This window comes from Camarhynchus parvulus, chromosome 1 (genome assembly GCF_901933205.1).
Source record: "Camarhynchus parvulus chromosome 1, STF_HiC, whole genome shotgun sequence".
Classification (NCBI taxonomy): Eukaryota; Metazoa; Chordata; class Aves; order Passeriformes; family Thraupidae; genus Camarhynchus; species Camarhynchus parvulus.
The window spans coordinates 33,499,600-33,516,588 of record NC_044571.1 but is presented as its reverse complement, the minus strand read 5'-3'; the positions used below and the strand labels follow the sequence as shown (position 1 = coordinate 33,516,588).

Here is a 16,989-nt window from a genome sequence, read left to right as displayed (position 1 = left end):
CACACGGGGTCACTTGAGGTAAGTTTGATTTGAGTTTGGGATATCAGAAGTAACGAAAGGGAGGTAAAATCACACAACCCACAGCTGGTTCTGGTGGAGCAAGGAGAATGCAAGCCATCTAACAACATCCCATTTGCTTCTTTCCTTTAAGGGACACAGGATGCCATGCCTTGCCTTTGCAGTTACAGGCTGGCTGCTACAGGTTGCCTGATAATTAGTTTTGGTCTGTTCATAATGCTCAAAATCAGAAGCAGCATTTAGCCTGAATTTTCAGTTTGCCATTCTTGTCACTTGTGATATAAACATATCTGTAAGGTTTCAGGAGGTGTCTTAGGGTTACTTCAAACATCAAAATGCATCAGGTATCCAAAGCATATCATGCTGTCCTGACTAAGACTGTTGTGGTAGATGGTCTGTCCAAAACCTTTGGTGCTTCTGTTCCCTTGAGGCACCTAAAGCCTGCATGGTATGGTAGGGTCAAGCTGGGAGTGGTCCAACTGCTGTTAGGGAGGGCTGTAATATATCTTTAGTCCTAGCCTTCCAAGAGATACACATGGTTTCTTGTGTGCAAGAAACTGGGTGCTACTGCACCAAATATCTTTAACAATGCTGAAGTAATAGCTGTAAGCAGAGGTTAGTAGAACTGGAATATAGTCCTGCATCCCCTGACACATCCTCTTCATTGTGTTGACAGCTCCATGACAGCTGTCCTTTCAATATTTGCACATGAAGCAGTGAGGATGTAAGGAGAACAGCAGCTCTCTGCAGTACCAGGGCTTGGTTTCTTGGTCTTCAGCCACACCAACGGTGTGCAGGTCTCTGAGTCCTAGTTTGGGAGCTCAGTATCCTAAAGAGGTTAAATGGCAAGGAATTATCATTTAAATACAACAGTGGGTGGGGAGGAGAGAGAAAGCAAAATGTTGTGAAATCTCTCCATGTTGTGGGGATAGTAGCAGTGGAGGATGGGGAATAAACACCTGCTGGGCTTTCTGCCAGGGGCTGGCTTGTGTACAAGCTTGGCTAAACTTTCATTCACGTGGACAAGATACTGCAGTAAATTCAGCTTTGAGTCTCTTCATTGAGGCTTCATCCAAGCCTTCTGTTCTCAAGAGAGGAAATGTTAGTGCTGCTTGGAACTCCTGCTCTGCCAACAACTTTCAGGTTAGGTATGAAGATGGTGTTACTGCTGTAGATCAGCATCGCCTTTCCATTTCTTATTACTTCCTTATTTTAAATAGGCCTTGGAGTCACTGGGAAGTAGCAGGTAGCTTTTGTGGAGTTCATTGTTTCACACTGAGTCACAACATTGGCTGCACTAATCATAGCTGTCATTTGTAGTCATCAGAAATATGTCTTCTCTTTTTACTTGGCTGATAGTAATACAAAACTTACTGTGGCTTGACACATTAGTGATACACATGAACTTTGTATTTTATCTTGGAAGTGAAAAAGGCTGATACTGTCAGGTCTTTCCTCAGGGCAAAGCCAGCAACTCAGCTCTTTTCTCACAGCACATAATTGATTTAGAGTTCCCTTCCTTAAAATCTAATTAATGGTTTCCACCTTGTAGCATCTCCACCCTAGGAAGGGTTGCAAGGTACAACAAAAAGTAAACATTATGTAGAGAAATAAAATACAGATTTACATCAACATGGCTGGGATAGAGAGGTGTTAAAACTTCTAAATTTGTTGTTAGAAAGACTGAATGATGATGCAGACAAAGGAGGTCTTGATGATGTATTTCATTTTATGAGATATTTGGAAAGTCCTTTCTCAAAAAGCCTTGGCTCATGCTCTCTTAGTCACTGTAGGAAAATGAATCTATGAGGATTAATAACTGACCATTAATTCTCTGTCCTGTTTTTTTATCTTTCACCAGTTTTCACAATGGAGAGAAGCAACTAGCACTGTCATCTACAGATTTGTAGGGCTGGATCTGGAGAAGGGAATCACAGGAAAGTGAAACGTGGGGGATATGCAGTTCATTTTGGAACCCAAGGCTGATTGTAAAATGGGGTGTTGCACTTAGTGAAAAGCATTTCCAGTGCGTGTGCGCCTACAAGGCACAACAGCCTATAAAATAGCTGCTTGTCTGTCAGAAAGAGCTTGGAATCACCCTGGTTAGTGTTCAGAAGACAGCAGGAGTGATTAAAAAGGCAATGCTGAGAGCTGAAGCCAAACTCACAACCCTGTTGCACTGTAAATCCAGTGCAGGAGCTGCTGGCCCGTGCTGTCCAGAGCAGCCATGTGTGGGTGGCTCTGCCAGTCCTCTGAGGACGTGAGGTGGAGCTTGGGCAGGCATACCAGAGGAGAGTCTGCTTTGTCCTGCATTATCCCATCAAACACAGACAGGAATTTTTCAGTATGCTAACATCAGCTGAATATTTGAACTGGATCAAACAAAGGAGGAGTGGAAATAATGAAAAGAGATGGTGATCAGACTTTTAACTCTGCTTGAAGAGCTACAGAAATTCTGCACACAGACTTTCCTTCCCCAGACATTCTGTATTTTCTTAAACATACTTAATAAAGCATATTTGTCAATCTGACATTGCTTCTGTTCCAAGACTAGGGCACCTCTGCCACAACTGAGTTCAATAATCTCAAAGAAACTGAATTTTGTTAAGTCAGGTATCTATTATTTTTCCTAAACAAGAGTGAGCACACAAAGTAAAAACTATTCCTGCTAAACTAATCCACGGTCCAAGACAAAGTGATTTCTGAGAAGCACTTAAAGGAAAATAAGCCATGTGTGTTTTGCTGTTAGGAGCTGTTTTCCTTTTAAGAAGAATAAAAAGTGACAGCTTACATTCAGTTTTTGTGTAGGGTAACACTTGAAAATGTGACTATTTCTATATACACTATGTGTCCTGAGACATTTGATCAATGAAATAAAATTATCAAATCCATCTCTATTAAAAATCTTAAACAAAACCACAGCTGCTCTCTTGTTCTGGGCCAAGAAATTAAATTTAAATATTAAATACAATCTGAAAAGAGAAATTATAACCTGAGGTAAATGTACAGGTATCTTGAAAGTACCTTTTGTTTGAGAAAGGATGAGTAATTAAACACATGCCACAGCAACAGAGAGAAACTTGGTTTATGGCATGAAATTTTCTATAACAATTGCAGTACTGAAATGCACCTGTCTTTTGCCAGCCTCGCCTGCTCAGCAGTGCTTTTAGTTTTTACACTACAATGAGGAGAAAGTGTTTCTCCATGGTTTGCTATGCCCCATTTCTCTCTCTACACTGGTCATCCTGTGCAGAAAATTCTGTGCTATTACAGCAGTGAGTTTGTGCGGTTGGTTTTGAAAGAGCAAACAGAAGTTGCACTCAGTAGGAAGCAGAGCTTTGCTGGTGCCCTCCATGGTGTGGGAGGCAGGCAGCTCCCAGACACTGGATCAGATGCTGTGGGGTTGGATGTGGCTGTGGAGCTCAGCCACCTGCTCCCACCCAGCTCCCTGGTACTCAGACCTTGACAGACCAAGTGCCAGCTGGGTTAACTGAAGAGTGGGATTTGAACTGCGTGCATCCATGGTCAGTGATGTGGTCTAATGCCAGCCACCAGCTGAGGCCCCACAGGCACCTTCTCACTCACCACCAGTGGGATGGGGGAGGGAATCACAAGGACAAAAGGGAGAAAACTTGTGGGTTGAGGTAAAGTTTAATAGGGAAAGCAAAAGCTGTGCACACAAGCAAAGCAGAACAAGGAATTCATTCACTATTTCCGACGGGCAGGCAGGTGTTCAGCCATCTCCAGGAGAGCAGGGCCCATCTCACAAAACAGTAACTTGGGAAGACAAACAGCATCACCCCAAACATCTCCTGTTTCCTTCTTCTGCCCCCAGCTTTACATGCCAAGCATGAGGCCACACAATCTGGGGTACCTCTGTGGCCAGCTGGGGTCAGCTGTCCTGGCTGTGTCACCTCCCCACTCCTTGTTCACCCCCTGTCTCCTCACTGGTGGGTGAGGAGTAGAAAAGGCCTTGACTCTCTGCAAGCACTGCTCAGCAATAAGGAAAATATGCCTGTGCTATTGACACTGTCTGCAGCACAAATCCAAAACACAGCCCCACACTAGCTGCTCTGAAAAAACTGAACTTCCCCAGCCTAAAAACCAGCTCAGTTGGGCTTTTCAGCCAACAGCAGGAATTCGGGGTTAGACCCCAGAGAGGCAGCAGTGTTGAGCAGCTTCAGGCAGTGAAAGAGAGGGGACCCAGTTGCATAGTGCGCTTTCATCTAATGGATCATGGGAGAAAGTCTCTTCAAGCATAAGAAACATCCATGTTGGTAGAATCCTACTGGAAAAATAAACAGGGCAAGATGTGATATACCCTGGTCATTGGTATTTAGAAAGGGAGGAGAAGGCAATGCCAGCAAATTTCCACAGATTTTCCTTCACTAGGAAGGAATTAACTGGCACAACACTATGGTCAAATGTAAACAGAACTACCCTCATGTTACTATAAGCTATCTATAGCTGCACGCTTCAGTACAGATGCTACATCTGCATGGGGCAGAGCAGCAGTAACTTAAAAAAAATCCAAAAAGCTTCTAAAAAGGAAGGTGGTCTATATTGGGCTGTAGCCAAGAAAAATCTGCAAAGATGGGTGTGCAATTTGTCTTGTAGAATTTCACACTTTATTTGGAGAATTATACTATGCTTGTATGAAAGCACTTGGTTACAAAAATCAACCTGATTTTACCTTTTAGCAGTTATTGCAAAACTTGACTGTCAAGTCAGGATGTAAAGGATTTCAAAGGATGCAAACTTCACTCTGTATTAATTGTACTTATGATATTACAGTACAATTACTGCTCACAGTTAGATACGTCTAATATTCCAGTTGCTTTAGATTAAGGAGTAACTATCACCTTCCCTGGGTGCTTTTTACCTTCACTAGTTTAAAACCCCTCAATATTGGAATGAACTTCTGGGTAGAGCAGTGATGAAGCCCTGCAGGCATTCAGAAATAAGTCCCAGGAATTATTCTGTAGGGCCCTAGACTACTTGTGCATTCCCCAGATCAAAGCATCGTTAGAAGATGAAAAATTTTACTAATTAAATGTCTAGCTCAAAATTATTCTAGCTATTCTGTAACAGATCACAAGAGACTTCTCTCCCACTTATCCCTGGACCTTTTCTTTCATGCACTAGTAAAGAATTTTAAAGTAATGTGTTATAAAGGCACAGCCTAACTCTTGTGAAAGACAGGAGTTTTGCTATGAGGATGGGGCATCACTCACCTGCTCAGTAGCCAGTGGAGGAGTTTTACTCTCTGCATGCTGAGGAGTGCTCCAAGGTCAGCCCTCAGGAGCTCAGCGTCTCAGAATTGGAATCCCTCCTGGCAGGAATATGTGAAGCTGTAAGCTCAGGCATGACCGGACACACTTTGACAGCTCCAAGCAATCTGAAACTCAGTTTACAAATAAGCTAAGTTTATGCAGTCTTAAAATTGCTGACTAGCTGCTTCCTTCAGGGGTAGCATTACCAATTTACAAGCAACATGTTAACCTCTGGTAGAGAGCTAAAAGCAGCAGGAGGGCCATTTTCCAGGGCAGAACTATCAAGGCAGCTACATATAGCCTATACTGCTTGTCAAGATTTTAACTCCCTTCCTAGCAAGGAACAAAATTTTAGAAATATCAGCTAGTTATTACTATTATCATCCAATCTAAATGCAACTGCTTTGATTATAAGTTCCTAAGAAGAGTCAACTAGCAAATATTTTAATAAGTAGTTACAAGAAGAAGATATGGTTTCCAATTTACAATTTAAGGATGCAAAATGAAATTCATGCTAAAGCAACTCCTCATTTGTTGCAGCAGCTTGAGGCTGGGTCCTGGTTTCTAGAAGTTTTCACATTTTAGACATTAAAAATATTGTGACCGGACAAAACCAATTTTCAGGTAAGCAACATCACCTCTTTTCATACAAGAAATTGATGTTTTATAAATGATTGAAATATTTATCTGGTTATCTGATTTGGCATGAAGGCAGAACTGGGACTTGAGTGTGGAAGCTGATCAATATGCAAGGACGAACAAACCAAAGTGCTTTATTGAAACAAAAACTGTAAAATGAAGATCTGAATCAGAAATGAATAAACTTGAAAGCTGAGTGTTTGAGGAAGGGGGAGGGTTGTTGTTATTGTGTAAAAAAATAACCCTATAGTTATGTGCTTGTCACAAGAAAAAGCACAGAGCAATGGTAGCAGGCTGTTTTCTGCATCCAGTAAGAGAAGTACCAGGCTTAAACTGAATCAAGAATGATTCAAACAGATTATTGAGAGTAGTTTTTCACAGTGGGCATACAGACATAATGGAGTGAATGAATGCTAGATGAAATCTTTGTCCTTAATGATTTTAAAACCAGCTTGAAACAGGTGACAAATGTTCTACCCTCTCATCTCTAAATCCATTTGAGAAAGAGTTAAGTATCACTCAATGTTCTTAAACCGGTTTTATAAAAAAGGGGGAAAAATAAAAGAGAGGGATGAACACCCACACCAATTCAGTCAAGTCACCCCTGCTCAAGCAGGGTGAAATGACTGTGAAAAGCCAAGGAAAAGTTTTCAAATCTTCCATCAGAGAGGCCTCTGCTGTACTTGGATTGATCTCCCACAGCCCTTTCCCATTATTTTAACAAGTGCTGCACTTCAGATCCTATCCAGAGCCCACCTGAAACTAGTTTCATGCCTGTGCATAAATAAACAAGGGGCTAATCATTTTACAGCTGCATGGCAAAGCATTAAAGGCTGCTCAGTCACAGCGAGGGCAGTGCTAGGGCTGGGTGGTCCCACATCCTGCACTTGCTGGCACAGCTGGGATTTCTACCCATGGCAAATGAACAACCATGCAGCCTTTGCTTACACAAACACACCCCACCTTTCCCTTTAGCTCCTCTCATCTCAAGGAAAAAAGGGGCAAAAGCTACTGGGTTAATGGTGTGGGCTTTGTGCTCTTCTTGATTTATTGTACAACTCCACTATATTTTATTCAAATACTGGCAGAGGCACAATTGCCAGATTTCCTCATAGGAAATGTTATGAGACGCTAACCTACTGCAGAGTACTCCAGAACAAACTGAGGTCTGGAGTTAACAACATTTCTATGAAAGTCAGCATTCCCTCCTTTTCACAGAGCGCAAACAAAATGGACAAAGCATCTTTAAACTAGGGCTCTGGTCTTTTTCTACATTAAAGCTGATTTTTCAGAAGACTTCAGCACTCTGTACAGTATTTCCTATGGGTCACAGGGCTTCTGGACCATCAGCTTCATATCTAGTCATAACATGGTAATCTACCATATCAGTTCCTTTCTATTTCTAAACTATAGGAGTTGTGTTTTAAAATGAGTTGTCTCTTCCATCCCTTCCTGCTGTGCTGTTCTTACAGTAAAAAAAACCCCACCTTCTTCCAGCTTCCAGGCTGAAATGATTCAGTGCTGATGGGTAAAAATCTGTTCTTATGCCAGTATTGTTCAGAGCTTGATTACCTCTCTTCCATACTGCTGTCCTCTTTCAACCTTGACTTTGAGACTAAATAAATCACACAGCTTGGTCCTCTCCAAGAAGTTATTTCACCTGGCATTTCTCTGTAACTATTAAAAAGTATAACTTCACACCCTTGGGGCTTGGGTGCCTGTGACAAAGAACATGTTAATGCCACCATACATTTGCCCTCTTCACGACTAGCTCGCTCTGGGGTTCAGAGTCACCCCCTTGAGCCACCAGTGCCCCCTGCCCAGGCACACCTGAACCCTGACTGCTGCTACAGCAGTTCTGCAAAGCCAGATCCAGCATACCAAACATGTCACTCAGCTTCTGCTTGATTTGGACTTGGCCTCTTCAGAAAATCTAACTTACTTGTCTAACATCTCACAGACACTGTGGCACCAGGGACTGAGTCCAGCTCCTCTGAGAGCTTTTACATACCTCAGCCTTGAGATATTGCCTCCATCGTTTTTACCTCCTTCAGTCTCCCATCAGATTCCTGCACACTTCCTAACCTCTGGCACAGACCAGGTACCAGGTGCTCATGGTGCCAGTCGTGCTGCACGATCCATTCCTGCCCCAGGTGTGTCCAAACTCGAGTGCTGATCAAGTGCTGCATTGGAAGAAAAACAACCACTTGTGATCCCTGACTGAGAAGGAGCACGAAAGGAGAGGCAGCAGACACTGAGTCTGACTCCTTGACTATGCAGCACAGACATTGAACGCCTCTGTAACAGGGTGCATAGACAAGAGGTTTCCTGGCATTTTTAAAAAGCTTATACTGAAAACAATAGATGTCAGTGATATGCACATGAGTCACTGCTAGAACTGGGACTTTTAAATCCAGTCTACCAACATCTGTCACTTGAACCAAGGACACGGACAAGGACCTCCCCCAGACTCCTCTGTTTGGTGGCTGGTGGTAATTGCAGAAGGGACTGTAAAGGCACTCCCAAATGGAGCTCAGACAAAGGCAGCTGGGAGACAGCTTTCACATCATCCCTTTTACTCACAGACTGAGCCCAAGAGTAGCAGAAGGTGGGCAAAGACTTTATTTTTACAAATCTGAGCTTTAAAACCTCAGTTTTGTAGGAGAGCACTTCTTCCCATGCATCCCACCCCAATGCTGCTAGGAGAGCAGGGGAGCAGTTAATAAATTCCTTATATAGAGAGAAAGAGGGGAGCCTGGTTTGCAGGAGAAAGGTGTTTATGTGGGCTAGGAAAGGTACAGGGAAGGGCAAGTCACCACTGCCCTGTGGACCAGCTCTCCACCCAGGGGCTGGTTCACTGCCAGTTGTCTGCGCAGCCATTTGAGCTGAAGCATGTTGAAGAATAACCAGTTTCCCCCTGCAATCTGGACTCAGACTCACTCTGCTCTCCATCTTCCCCCTCTTCCTGCCCTGAGCTGTCTTCCTCTATCTCCTCCAAATAATGCACTTGGGGCAATTCCCAGTTCTTGCTCCCTACTTCTGCTAGCTTGTTCTCTCCATGTTCCTTCCTTTCCTCACACACTCCTAGCCAACTTTTCCAATTAAAGCAGTCACAGCTTCCTGCCTCTCCTCATCAAATCCCAGTCCTTCATTTATCTCACACCCAAGTCCTTTGCCCAACAAATCCTCAACCAAAAGTGAATTCCTTTCCCCATTCCCTCATGTTAACCCCATCTGTCATCAATGTCTTCTCCCTCTCACCTACAGACCTTTCCATTATGAAGCACTGGAAAGCTGAACCCTGGATTTGGGCGTCTTTGGTTGGTTTTGGGGGTCTTCCTTAGGAAGAATTACAACAGGAAAAGAGGGGATGGGGAAGAAGGCATCAGTGGGAACCAGGAATGGCAGAATCCTCTCTGCTCAGCCCAGTGATGCAGCCCCTGCCATAATTACATGGTTTTGATTCCCTCTGTACCACATTGAGTTTTCTATAGGAAAGAGGTTTGCACATGCTCACTGAAGATAAGACCAATGCAGACTTTATTTGGTATAAAATAAAGATACACACACATACCAAAACCACTTTTACTGAGCACGTGCTATCCATTTTATACAAACATTAATATATTTGGCCAAATCAGAATAGAAAGCAGAGGTAAAAATAAAAACACAGGGGACATCCTCTACAAAGAGGTAATTTCCCCCACCCAAACTGGAGTTCTTGTCCCAAAACACTGAAGTGACAAATGATTTCAAAGAAATATCTTTGAGAATATTTGAACACAGGCAAAAGACCACCACATCCTAAGTTAAAAAGAATATGCAACTGCTTTGACTGAAATTCCAAAAGACTTAAACCTTATGCCCATGACAAAAAGCTTCAGTCTATATACAGTTGAAGTTTGGCAAAGTTGGACCTTCAGAAACAGGGCAACAAGTTTGGAAGCTCAAGGGAAGGGCTGGATTCCCACTTAACAGCAACAAGAAATGGCACTGCAAGTGCTCCAGGTTAGCAGCAGAGCTGAACATCTCAGTGCTGGAAGCAAGAATTTCACAGTACTCAATATCCAGACTGCAAGTGCTAGAACGTTCATCAGCTTGCAGCCTGTTGTTCAGAGCTGAGGCTGCCAGATCTACATCTCACCAACAAATAACAGGGCCCTCAATCATTGAAACCCAACACCTCAATGTGTTTGCATCCAGCTTTCATCTCTTTGAAACACAGCCATGAGGAGAGTCTGGACCTGGCCCCTCATTCACACGCACACACTGCCAAAGGGGTGTTGAAAACTGCTAGTGCAAGGCTTGACAAATCCTATTTCTCCCATGTCATCCTCCATGGTGGTAGGTATCACATTAAGTTAAATGGGAAAGACAAAACATCTCAGGTAGTCCCAGTGCTGTGTGGATTGCATGGTGACTCTGAAAAATGGCAGGCACCATCAGAGAGTCTCAGTGACAGCTTTCTGTGCTGAAGAAAGGAACAGAACATGCTGTAGGGCTTGCTGGCTCTCAGGGTTTAATTCAGTGGTTTAATTGTGTTACCATAACAAACCCAAAACTCTGCAGCATTGTTATCGCTGAGCTTTACTGAAAGTGGTGATACTGAGAACTTAATGCAGAAACTCAGGACTTTTCTTGATGCCTAGACTGATGGGGGAGGAGGGGGCTAAAATGACTCATGCAATACTGAAGTTGTTAAATAAGTAACTCCACAATCATTCCAACACTTTTGTTAGATACTGCAACTGATACTGAACTATTTCTGTTGTACCTGCAGTACGCAAGTACATGCTGTGGGTATCTACAAGGACTCCATATCCTAAGGAGAAGAAATAAGGCAGGGCTCAAGTATTTCTTGGCCCTGGACTTTCATAATTTCCCACAAGCAATTATGGCATGGAAGTATCCCAGCCTTTTATTAATAATTACAGTACTCAAGTTTCTACCTCCCTCAACTTGGATGTGTGACAACCAGAAGTAAAAACAGACAACAGAGTTGTCTTGTGAGCATTTGTCAGTTCTGTACCCATTTCCCACTATGACTTTTTAAATTAGTTGTTAGTTCATTGTATGTGATGTAGCACAAGTAGGTCATTTTCACCAACCTCAGTCTGAAATACTAAAACTTTATGGCTGAGTCCTGCACTGTGATTCTAAGCCTTCCAAGTTCAGGTTGGATATAAAAATGTGTTTACTGTTCTCTTGCTTATCATGCCACGCTCTTCTCAAAATGAGCAGTTCAATTTTCTACATCATCCAGTAGAACTGTGACTTCACCTCAAACTGCCCAAGTCATAAATGTCCAGCTGCTCTCAAAATGCAGTCTAACTATGGGTGTCCTGCTTTCAGCAAGTTCTGGTTGGTTCCAAAGATCTCTGCCACTGAAACTCCATGCTGGTTGTCCTAATCAGGCCTGTTTCTGCCTTTTCAGATAAAAACCAACACTGACATTTGGCAGTACATTTGCTTTTTCTTCAAGGCCTGACTTTCAAGAACAAGTACGTGCTGTAAGCACCCTGAATGATGCTGTCCAATGCCATCAAAACACCACGAAGAGAAAAATGGGATGCATTTGTTGGTGAGCCTTAATTGTCCTCCTTGGGCAGAGGAATTTTAGAAAACCTTCCAGTGACTGAAGCACACGTGTCACATCACCAGTCACTAAGCAACTGTCATCCACACACTGTTCTAAGATGTCTCTCTGGCCTGCTTGCTCCTTTCTCAGCTTTAGATATTCCCTATGGATTTTTAGATGAGTTTTCTGATGGATTCAGGTGCACGGAATACAAACCAAAAATTGCACTTGCTATATTTTGTACACTTTGCCCAACGGAGCCTTTTTCACATGATACAAAAATTTAAAAATTAAAATAATCACTCATGGAGAGCAACCAGGCTAGTGAACAACTTGTGCTGACAGAAATAATTATTGATACAGAAAATGCATCTATCATAGAATATGCTGAGTTGGAAGAGACCCACAAGGATCAGCAAAGTCCCATTCCAGGCCCTGCAAAGGACAGCCCCAACAGTCACATAATGTGCCTGGAGCATTGTCCAAAAGTTTACTGAGCTCTGTCAGGCTTGGTGCTGTGACCACTGCCCTGGGGACTCTGTTCCAGTGCCCAGCCACACCCTGGGTGAAGAACATTTTCCTAATACCCAGCCTAAACGTCCCTGACACACTTTCATGCCATTCCCTGGGTGCTGTCACTGGTCACCAGAGAGAAGAGATCAGTGCCTGCTCCTCTACCCTCCCTCATGAGGAAGCTGTGGACTGCAGTGAGGTCTCCCCTCAGTCTCCTCCAGGCTGAACAGACCAAGTGACCTCAGATGTTCCTCACATGGCTTCCCCTCGAGGCCCTTCACTACCTCTGCAGCTCAAACATGGAAACAGTTTCAGAAAATACCAAATAATTTCCAGTAAGTGGATTTCCTCCCAGCTATAAGAATCAAGTTAAGCTAGATGGTAACACTTCTTTGCTCATGATGATGAACCATTTTAAGTGAAATTAAGTGTGAATTTTGAAAGACTTAGGAAAGATATCTACCACCAGAAAGAGCGTGATGAGATTCTCTGTCAAGGTGAGGAGAATGCTTAACTGCTGCATCACACAATTCTGTGATGGCAACTTGCTAAGAACAAATCAAGAGGATATACTGGATTTTAATCTCCCATCCAATTTAAGAAAATAAGTACCGTATCATCTTTTGGTATGCACAAAAATCTTAATTTCTTTCCAAACCTGTCAGTACAAGCCAAGCTTGGATATAGTCCCAGAAAAGCCTTCCAAAATAGGTTACCTGACAAAGGTTATATCAAGGCATTGTACAGGTACTAGCTATACAAATACCATTATTAAATGCCACTGGAACATCCAGAGACAAACTTTGGTGTCACAGGCATAGTGAGAGAATGCAGAAACATCCCTTAGATAATACACAAGTTTTTCCAGCACAAAATGAGACCCCGTAATTCTTACTTCAAGCAGAAGCCCAAGGTTGCAAAACTGAATGAAGTATGCTACAGAGAAATGGATAAATTTGTTCCAAAATATTATTATGACTACATTTTCCTGTCAGATAATAAAAGAAACCTGCTTCTTGTGCCAACATACTCTCAGATGGGAAGATCAAAGGGAAAAAAAGCCAAAATAAATGAAGGTTCATCCTAACTTAGTGCCATGCTGTACAGAATAACACTCAGAGCACAAAAATGTACAGTGCAATTCAAACACCTCCTCCATGATAACATAACATCTTTGAACTGCCTTCATTTTCAGTACTTTATCCAAATACTGCTTTCTTCCTGATCCTGGATTATCCTCAATTTGAAACTCATATTCTAGGTTTGTAGTTGAGGACTGCATGTAAACATCCCTGTAATCCTGTACACTCTCGTGGAGCCATTTAAAGACTACCAGACCGTAACAGATTCAAAAGCAGCCTCTATGAAATGATGAAACTGCATCCCTAAATCACAACTGAACCTTCTATCCCCACATCAAGAAATTAATAAACAAAGTTACTTGCAGATACACACCCTCTTCTCACACAAATTGTAGGATATCTGCAGGAACATGTAATTTTAAAATCCAAAATAAAACTTCAGGGTTTTGTTTGTTTGTTTAATTTGTTTGTTTGCTTTTTAATGTAAGATTTTATTCGGGAACTTAATGATTAATTTGTCTTAGCCTCTTAGGAAACATTTGCTTTTGTCCAGGAGTTGCCAGCTGAGAGGATGTTATTGTTTGGAAGGGATGTGATCAGGAGGACCCTGTGCACAGCACAATGTGTCAGCCCGGAAGCAAGGGAAGAAAAGTGATTCTCTCATCTGAGAGAGAAAACAAAACAAAAATGTCAAGCATTTGCCTTCCAGTTTCATTCACCCCTACACGTGTTCCAAGGAAACATGTCAGTCACCTGTATCTCACATGAGTATCACCAAACTATATCAATGCATGTATATTTTAAAAAATCCTACTTTCAAAAGAATTACAGATTTCTTTAGAAAAGCAAAAATTCCTGCCACAGACATCTTCAAAACACATAAGCAGGCGAATGCTTACCCTCCCTGCACTGCTTACCCTGCTGCTCAGAACGAGGGACAGAGCTGGCCACGGCTCCCCTTCCCTCAGCCCCCTCCCTACAGCACCAGCAATGAGCAGGGGCAGAGCCCACCCCTGCAGAGCAGGTTTGGGGCAGGAGAGCTGAGCCCTATCCTGCAGCAGGCACCCTCCTCCTGGCTGTCCAGGCCCCTGCTGACCCCTGCAGCGACTTCACAGAAGCCTCTTGTTTCAGTAGCAGTAGGACAGAGGTCAGTGTGATCCAGAAGGGCAATGCTCCCACAGGAGCACCTTCCAGGCCCTCTAGTTCCTTGCTGAGAGTCTTCACCTGGGGGATTTTTAAATTTTCATGCAGTTTGTTTGTAGCATACCTTTTCTTTGCACACAATCACAATTTCAAGCTAAAAGGCTCCAAGAGTGATGCCGTACTCGGAGGACACCCTTTACCAAACCCTTCTCGTAAATATAACATCCCCCCGCCCTCTCCAGAAGGAAAAGAGCCACAGTGAAGCCACAGCGGCACGGGGGGCCTGCACCTTGCAGCGCTGCCTGTACCCGAGGCGAGGCAGGTGTCCCTCAGCCGGGGCTGCCCTCAAGGAGCTCCCCACCCGCCGAGCGGGCGCCTACCATGCCAGCGGTGACCCCCGCGCTCAGCTCTGCCCGACGGCGCCCGTCCGTCCGTCCGTCCGTCCGTCCGTCCGCCCTCGGGCCCGTCCGGGACGTGCGGCTCGGGCGCTACCGGGCGTCGCCGGCGCTGAGGGGGTAGGCGAGGATGCTCATGGCCTCTCCGCACGCCGCCTCCACCTGCCGCACCTGCTGGCGGCTGAGGCGCTCCCGCCACGCGTGCACGGCCTCCCGCGCGTCGCGGGCGGAGATGAGGAAGGGCCGGTCGGAGGAGTAGGCGGCGCCGCGGGTCATGTTGACCACGAAGTCCTCCAGGGCCGGCGGCACTGTCAGCCCGGCGAAGCGCAGCAGGCGGCGCAGCTCGGCGCGGGGCTCCCGCACCAGGTCCTCGTAGCGGAGCTGCGTGTAGCGGCGGCGGAGCCAGTCCGGGGCGCGCCGGGCCAGCAGGAGATCGCGGAGCCAAGACTGGCAGATCACCTCCAGCGCGCCGCCGAGGAAGAACTCGGCTCGGTGCTGCGGCTGCGGCGGCCGCCCTCCGCCCAGCAGCCCGGGCGGCAGCAGGAGATGCTGCTGCTGGTGGCGGGCCGGGCCCCGCGGCTCGGCGCGGTGGCGGCTGCGCAGCACCTGGACGCTCTCCCGCAGCAGCGCCTGCCGCGCCTTCAGGCGGGAGTTGTGGACGGCGCGGGGGTCGCGGAAGAGCTGCACCACCCGCAGGTTGAGGCCGGGCTCCCGCATCAGCGGCAGCAGCGCGCCCAGCTCCAGCAGCCGCACGTCCTTGATGACCACCACGGGGTACTTGCGGCACTCGGCCTCCAACTCCCGCAGCGCCCGCGGCGGACACGTCTCCTCGCAGGTGGCTCCATCGACGAGGCCGATCTCCCCGCGGGGCCGCGGGGCGGCGGGGCAGAGCGGCGGCGAGCAGATCACCTTGTTGGTCCGCCAGCCGAAGATGCTGGCCGTAGTGAGGTTGTCGGCGGCGGGCGGGGCGGGGGCCAGCGGGTCGCGGGGGCCGGACGGGGCGGTGTAGAGGCGCAGGACGGAGAAGTCGCATCGGAAGAGGGCGCGCAGCATGTCGCGGAGGGCTCCCTGCAGGCTCAGCGCGTCCCCCGGGTACAGCGCCTGCCAAAGGTGCCACATGGGCTCGTACAGGTAGAAGACGTCGGGGTGCTGGTTGAAGAGCTCCCCGAGGAAAGAGGAGCCCGTTCGCCAGGTAGCGTGCAGGTAGATGTGCCGCTTCCCCGCCGTCCCCGCGCTGCCGTTACCCGCCGCCCCGGCCGTGCCCGCCTCATCCTCCTCCTCTTCCTCGTCCAGCGGCGGCCGCTGCTCCCAGCCCCACTCACTCAGCGCCTCCTCCAGGCTTGGGCAGCGCCGCAGCAGCGGCTCTTCGTCCGCTCGCCCGCGCCTGGCCCCGTAGTCCAGAGCGTAGGGCACCAACAGGAGCAGCAGCAGCGTGTACAGCACCAGCACCGCGGCGAAGCGGCGATGTTCGCCTCGCCACCGTCGCCGGCCCTTCATCTCTGGGGCCGGCTCGGACCGCGGCTCCGCCGACCCTCTGTTTGCCGGAGGGCGGCTCTTTGCGGAGAAGCAAAGTTAGCGGCGGCGGCGGCGGGGATGTGGGCGGCGGGCGGCGCTCCCCGCCGGGGAGCACGCCCACGGGCACGCCGGCCCGGCTCCGGGCCGCTGGCCGCGCTCTCCGCCGCCTCCTCCCTCTCGTCCTGCTCCTCCTCGCAGCGCGACGCGGGAAGCGCCCGCACCTGCCCCCGCTGCCGCCTGAGGAGCCACTGCCGCCGGCGGGGCGCGGGCTGCCGCTGCTGCTCCCCGTGCCGCTGCGCCCGGCTCCGGGCCGCCCCTCGCCCGGCCTCCCTCCCTCCCCCGGGCAGGGCCGGAGGGGCGGGCTCGGCACGGCGGGACTCACCCCCGCCCGGGAAGGGGCGCACCGAAAAGGAGGCGTGCTGGCCAGGACAGGTAGCGAGCAGCCCAGGGTGTCCCGAGGAGGAGTGGTCGGTCCTGCTATTCACCAGAGCTCCGGAGAAAGAACACGCAAGACGCTACAGTAAGGAGAAGAGGTGCAAATGTATTTTTAGGGTAGACGACAGCTATTAAAATCTGCACTGAGCTTCAGAAATGCTGCAGTTCTGCGCTGTAGAGAGCTGCGGGGTTTCTCAGCTACACTTTTGTCTACGTGTGTGTGCTGATGGGATGCGGACATCTCGATCATGACTCATTGCTCCAGTTTTTACATCTGTAAGTTCCATAGCTGTCTGAGCGGATCACCCTTTGCAGCTGGAAGGAAGAAATGAGACCCCACAGAGGGACATTCAATCTATTGTGGATGTCTCCCCGATAGCCCTCTTTATTAACTACAG

The 16,989-nt window shown here is 47.1% G+C and overlaps 1 protein-coding gene across 1 annotated transcript; it reads right to left on the bottom strand.

Moving 5' to 3' along the window:
- Positions 1 to 9,447: 9,447 nt before the first annotated feature.
- On the bottom strand, positions 9,448 to 16,313 carry CHST7 (carbohydrate sulfotransferase 7). The gene has a single exon (XM_030960362.1). It carries the CDS (start codon positions 16,136 to 16,138, stop codon positions 14,735 to 14,737), a length of 1,404 nt encoding a protein of 467 aa, XP_030816222.1. The 5' UTR covers positions 16,139 to 16,313; the 3' UTR covers positions 9,448 to 14,734.
- Between the last annotated feature and the right edge of the window lie 676 nt (positions 16,314 to 16,989).

Bases quoted from the DNA above. Each gene is read 5' to 3' on its own strand.
- CHST7 (XM_030960362.1), bottom strand. From the start codon at position 16,138: ATGAAGGGCCGGCGACGGTGGCGAGGCGAACATCGCCGCTTCGCCGCG.